The 6,562-nt window shown below is 43.5% G+C and overlaps 1 protein-coding gene across 1 annotated transcript in view; it reads right to left on the reverse strand.

Moving 5' to 3' along the window:
* DCAF15 (DDB1 and CUL4 associated factor 15) overlaps positions 1 to 88 on the reverse strand; it is an 8,500-nt gene extending 8,412 nt beyond the window's left edge. Inside the window, exon 1 of the mRNA XM_007469063.1 lies at positions 10 to 88. Coding sequence (XP_007469125.1) covers positions 10 to 88 — 79 coding nt within the window. The remainder of the gene's footprint in view (positions 1 to 9) is intronic.
* Between the last annotated feature and the right edge of the window lie 6,474 nt (positions 89 to 6,562).

The following is a 6,562-nucleotide window of genomic DNA, read 5'->3' on the forward strand; positions in this document are numbered from 1 at the left end:
CCGTTGCCCGCTCCCCCCCGGCGCCCCCGGGGCCGCCGCCGCCGCTCCCGGCCCCGCTGTTCCGCTCCGATTTCGAGCTGGGCGCCATTTTCACCCCCTCCCTCCACTTCCGGAGCAACCGGCCTCTTAGCCCCACCTCCCCCGCCTCTTCATTGGCCCTTTCTCGGCACTGCCGCCCGCGGGTTGGGTGAAAGCCCGCACTCAGGGCCTTTGCCCGCTACGCCTGTCCATCACAGCCACCTCGGCCCTTGATTGGTAGAGACAGTACAGTCCCCGCGGCCTGTCGCCGTATTCCCGCCTTCCCGCAAGGACGCCCCCTTCAGAGGCCCCATTTGCGCCCCTCGCCGAGAAGACTTTGACTCAATAGGCAGAGGCGCCCATCAATCTCCACGGTGTCACGCCCCCTTGTGGCTGGTGGGTTTCCATGGAGACCCAGGTGGTCCAGGCCTGTGGGCGGGGCGATGGGAGCCTGTGGTCCAGAAGGGCCAGAATTCCCAGCCCAGGGATCTCCGCGCCCTTTCCGGGTGCGCGGAGGCCTGGCGAGCATCCCGGGGCCACCGGGCCGGGCCGAAGGAAGGGATTTGCAAAATAAAAGGAAGAAATTCGATTAAAACATCTTTCACATGGTCTGGGGGGCGGCCTGACTGGATGATGATGATGGTAATAATGACAACATTAATCACTTGTATATCACTTTACACTTGCCAGAAACAGTTCTAAGCTTACGGTTCTATGTAGTAGGTCGCTGTTATGCCCCTTTTATAGATGATAGTAATAACAATTGTTTAATGTCTGTTATGAGTATCATCTTCCTGTGCTTTTAGCTCATTTAACTTTCAAAACCGTTTTGGAGATGGGTCCTTTTATTATCTTCATTTTACACATGATGAAACTGAGCCTTACAGTGTAGCGCTCCTGAATGGTACATATACACCCCAGATGCAAACTGTTACTATAATTAGAGAAGAATCAAATGGATCTGGCTCTCATATTCTTCCAAGCCTCTCACATTCATTTATTCAACAAATACTTATTGAGCACCTACTATGTTCTAAGCGCTGGGGATACAGCAGTAAAAAAGACAGATAATAAACAAGGAAATTAATTTATGTTATCTAATTCCAGCTAGGATTAGAGAGGACGGAAGGCTGCTTAAACAGGGCAGTTAATGAGGGGCCCTGTGAAGGTGAGGAGGAGGAATATTCCAGCAAAAACAAAGGTTTCAGGGTGGCAAGATTGAGAGACCATAAAAAGACCAGTTGGGCCAGAGCAGCAATGAGCAAGGAAGAAAGTAAGAAAGGAAAACAGACAAGGACCAGGAAGCAGGTAGGGAGTGTATGAGGCTTGTAGGTAAGAAAGACACCTGGATTTCACTCTTAAGGAAGAGGGAAGGCATAAAAGGAAGTCTCTGGAAGGTTTTTAATAGAAGATGATGGAATCTGAGATGAAATTTAAAAGATCATCGTGATCCAAAGAATTAAATACCCATGAGTCCATACTGGTATAAATAAATGATTGAATAAATAATTGCAGGGGGGAAGGGACCAATCTTCCTTATAGAAGATGAGGGATTAATAATAAAAGTAGGGGACTTCCCTGGTGGTCCAGTGGTTAAGAATCTGCCTTCCAATGCAGTGGACGCAGGTTCGACCCCTCTTGGGGGAACTAAGATCCCACATGCCATGGGGCAACTAAGCCTGCCTGCTCTAGAGCCCATACGCCACAACTAGAGAGCCCTGGCACTCTGCAATTACTGAGCCCTCGCGCTCTGCAACTATTGAACCTGCATGCTCTAGAGCCTGTGCACCACAACTAGAAAGAAGCCTGCGCGCCACAATGAAGAGCCTGCACTCCACAATGAAAGATCCCGCGTGCTGCAACGAAGATCCCGCAACTAAGACCTGACGCAGCAAAATAAATAAACAAACAAATAAATAAAAATAATAAAGTTAGAAGGAATGAGGGAGGGAAATAGAAAATCATCATCACACAATTATCACAGTAATCATTGCAGCAAGCAAAATCTACCAATGGATGCTAAAATTCATGGATGAAACTTGAAGGAGAAATAGGACTTTTGCCTACCCTAAAGGTATCTCTCCTAAAATATTTATTTAGTACTGGCAGTTTTTAAATATATGTCCACAAATTATTTGATGTGCCTCCCTCCAGGAGGTGGAGCTTAATTCCCCTCGTTGGGTGTAGGCTGGATTTAGTGACTCACTTATAAGGAAGAAAGAATGGACAGGGGACAAGTAACCTGGCACTGAAGAAACCTGGCAGATACCACCTCAATCAAGTGATCAAGTTTACCATCATAGTGATAAGTCATGTGCATGTCATGGGCTCTTGATGTGATGTGATGACACTCGCACCTCTCTGGCATCGTCTCCAAAACCCATAACCTCCATCTAATGAGGAAACATCAAGTGATTGTCCCAAATGGAGGGACAGAACATTCTACAAAAGTCCTGACCAGTATACTTCAAAAGTGTTAAGGTCATGAGAAAGCATGACCAAGAAACTGGCACAGTTTAGAGGCGTCTAAGAAGACATGATAACCAAATGAAATTTGATGTCCTAGATGGGATCCTGAACCAAAAAAGGACATCAGGGCTTCCCTGGTGGTGCAGGGGTTGAGAGCCTGCCTGCCGATGCAGGGGACACGGGTTCGTGCCCCGGTCCGGGAGGATCCCACATGCCGCGGAGCGGCTGGACCCGTGAGCCACGGACGCTGAGCCTGCGCGTCCGGAGCCTGTGCTCCGCAACGGGAGAGGCCACAACAGTGAGAGGCCCGCGTACCGCAAAAAAAAAAAAAAGAAAAGAAAAAAAAGGACATCAGAGTGTCCTTTTTTGGGGAAATTCATATTAAGCCTGCAGTTTAGTGAATAGTATTATACCAACAATGGTTAATCTCTTAGTTGTGTCAAATGTGCCATGGCTAGGCAAGATGTTAACATTTGGGGCAGTTGGGTGAAGGGTAGACAAGAATTCTTTGTACAAATTATCTGCAATTATCTTAGTCTGTTCGAGCTGCTATAACAAAAATACTATAGACTGGGTTGATTTACAACAAACATTTATTTCTCACAGATCTGGAGGCTGAGAAGTCCAAGATCAAGGCGCTGGCAAATCTGGTGTCTGGTGAGAGCCCACTTCCTGGATTGTAGACAGTGCCTCCTTGCTGTACCCTCATATGGCAGAGAGAGAGAGAGAGAGAGAGAGAGAGAGAGAGAGAGAGAGAGAGAGAGAGAGAGAGAGAGAGAGAGAGAGAGAGAGAGAGAGAGAGAGAGAGAGAGAGAGAGAGAGAGAGGCAGACAGAGAGCTCAAAGCTCCCTTATAAGGGCACTGATTCCATTCATAAAGGCTCCACCTGCCTAACCCAATTATCTCGCAAAGGTCCCAACTCCTAATACCATCAAATTGTGTGTGGGGGTTATGGCTTCAACATTTGAATTTCAGGGGGACACAAGCACAGTCCATAGCACAGACCTGTAAATCAAAAAATTCTTCAAAATAAAAAGTTTTTAAAGAGTTTAAAAGTTTTTAAAGGGGGAAAGGTCATTATGGCTGTGATGGTGTCTTGAATTCAGATAGTAGCAGCAGAAAGAGAAAAGTGGTCATATGAAGAGATGAGGGGCGATGCTCATGGATTGGATATTGGGGTGGAGGCGAGAAGGGAGTTAAGTCAGGGACTTCCTTAAGCAAGATGAAGGAAACCAGACAGGGAGACCCCCTCATCCCCTTTCCAGAGCCCCACCTACCCCAATGGAAGAGACCTTGTATCCATTATCCATTGTTGTATAATAAACGACACCAAAAACAGTCGTATAAAATTACAATAATCATTTAGTATTATTATCTCTCAGTCCTAAGTGTCGGTTGGGCTCAGCTGGGCAGTTCTCACTTGAGGTCGCTCATGCAGTCAGATGGTACCTGGGGCCGGAGTCACCTCGAAGGCTTTCTCATGCCTCATGCTGTCTGTCAGCAAATGCTGTCTGTCAGCCAGAACAGAGCAGAGTGGTCTGTCCAAGTGCCTTGGGCTTCCTCACAGCATGGTGGAGGGGTTCCAAGGGCAAGTCCTATGAGAGAGAACTAGAAGCAATCTGTATCACCTTTCATGATCTAGGCTCAGAAATGGCATTGTATAACATCTACCAAACTCTGTTGATTGCCTTAGTCACAAAGGTTCACCCAGATTCAAGGGGATGGGACATAGAATCCACCTCTTAATGGGGGAATGGAAGGACATATTGTAAGAGAATCATGCGGTCCCCAAATTTAAATAACTATGCAGTAAAGTTTTAATATTTTTTTTAAAAGCACATGGCATTTGAGTTATTGTTACGGCCACCTTTGGAAATTACAATCTGCCATAGTCCTCTTATCAAATGTTGATAAATGTGAATTATCAAATATTGAATATACAAAATAATAATTTTAAATACATGTACATGCCTTGTATAAGAATAAAAATTTTACCAATATCCTTGAAGATCCCATTATCTTTATTCCTCCTCAAGGTAACAATATTCTGGAATTTTGTTCTATCATTCTCATATGTTTATATCCCTAAATAATATATTATTTGTTTTGCCTGTTTTGTACTTTTATATAAATGGATTCATAATGGTGGGGGTCTCCTATGACTTGCTTTTTTCACTCGACAATATGCTCTTATGATTCATCCATATTGTGAGTAGTTGGGGACGCATTTATTTTCACTACCATATAGTGAATGCCCCATGATTTATTTGTTCATAGTCCTGCTGGTGGAAAGTGCAGCTATTTCCAGTTTGAGGGCTATCATGATCAGTGCTTCTATGAGCCTTTTTGTACATAGGGTTCCCAGGGAACCTGTGCAAAAGTTTATCTGAGGCTCATACATTGGATTGGAGTTGCTGGTACGTGTCAAATTGTTTCTCCAAAGTGGTTGTGCCAATCTACACCTGTAGCAACAATGTATGAGCATTCCAGTCGCTCTACATCTGCAGCAACACTTGACATAGTCAGACTTCTTCAGATGTGTCCTTTACCAGGTCAGAAACACAGCACTGATGTGTCATTCATCCCTGCTGGGAGCATCCCAATCAAGAAAGGTATCTGTATTCTAGTTATAAGAAGGTGTAACCTCCCTTAGGAAGCCTCCTCCCCCAAGCTTGGTGCCCTCTCTGTGTTTCCTTCTCCCATAATGGCATTGTTACTGCTTCCATGGACTTGTGGTTGACACACATTTAAGATATGTAGATTCCACTGTATGTGTAGAACCCACAGATAAACATGGTAGCTACTGAGGAGGGGTCCACCTGCTGGGGTGGAGGCAAGCATGGGATCAGAAGAAGAATACAAGATGCCCTCATGAAGCCACTATTAATTACTGTAGCCAAACTTGTAGGCAAACTAATACAATATGTACATGACATTTCTTTTTAATAAATATACACAATTTGTATACATATTGTATATAGTATATACACATTTCATATACATTTTGTATTCCAGTGTACTTAAGCTTTTTATATATACATATATAAATACATTCGTTTCATTGTGTTTAAGTTGTTTTGTTTTTTTTTTAACTTTTTGGCCACACCACGCAGTATGTGGGATCTTAGTTCCCCAACTAGGGATCAACCCATACCCCCTGCACTGGAAGTGCAGAGTCTTAACCACTGGGCTGGCAGGGAGGTCTGTACTTAAATTGTATGTGTATGTGTATACATATACACACATATTTGTAACAAGTACAATTTATTAAAGAAACCACCACTTAAGCTTGCCTATTTGTAGTAAAAAATATTTATCACATTTAAAAATTGTGGTAAAATGTATATAACATAAAATTTACCATCTTAGCCATTTTTAGGTGTACAATTCAGTGGCATTAAGTAAATTCATATCATTGTGCAACCATCACTACCTCCATCTCGAGAATTTTTCATCACTCCAAACAGTACCTCTGTCCTTACTAAACATCTCTTCCCATTCCCCCTCCCCCAGCCCCTGGCCACCCCTGTTCTACTTTCTGTCTCTATGAATTTGAAACTCTAAGGACCTCAAATGAGTGGAATCATACAGTATTTGTTCTTTTGTGACTGGCTTATTTCACTTAATATAATGTCCTTTAGTTCATCCATGTTGTAGCATGTGTCAGACTTTCCTTGCTTTTTAGGGCTGAATAATATTTCATTGTGTGAATATATCACATTTTGTTTATTCATTCAGCCACCGATGGACACTTGACTATTGTGAATAGTGCTGTTATGAACATGGTGTGCAAATATCTGTTCGATTCCCTGTTTTGGTTTTTTTGGGTGTATACCCAAAAGTGGAATTGCTGGAACATAATTCTATGTTTAATTTTTTGAGGAACTGCCATACTGTTTTCCACAGCAGCTGTACCATTTTACATTCCTCCCAGTGCTCAAGTGTCGCAATTTCTCTACAACCTCGTCAACACTTGCTATCTTCTGGTTTGTTTGTTTGATACAAGCCAACTTAATGGGTGCGATCATTTGATTTTTAATAAGTATTATATTCACACGATTGAAAATTCAGCAGG

Source organism: Lipotes vexillifer, unplaced genomic scaffold (assembly GCF_000442215.2).
Source record: "Lipotes vexillifer unplaced genomic scaffold, Lipotes_vexillifer_v1.1 scaffold1699, whole genome shotgun sequence".
NCBI lineage: Eukaryota > Metazoa > Chordata > Mammalia > Artiodactyla > Lipotidae > Lipotes > Lipotes vexillifer.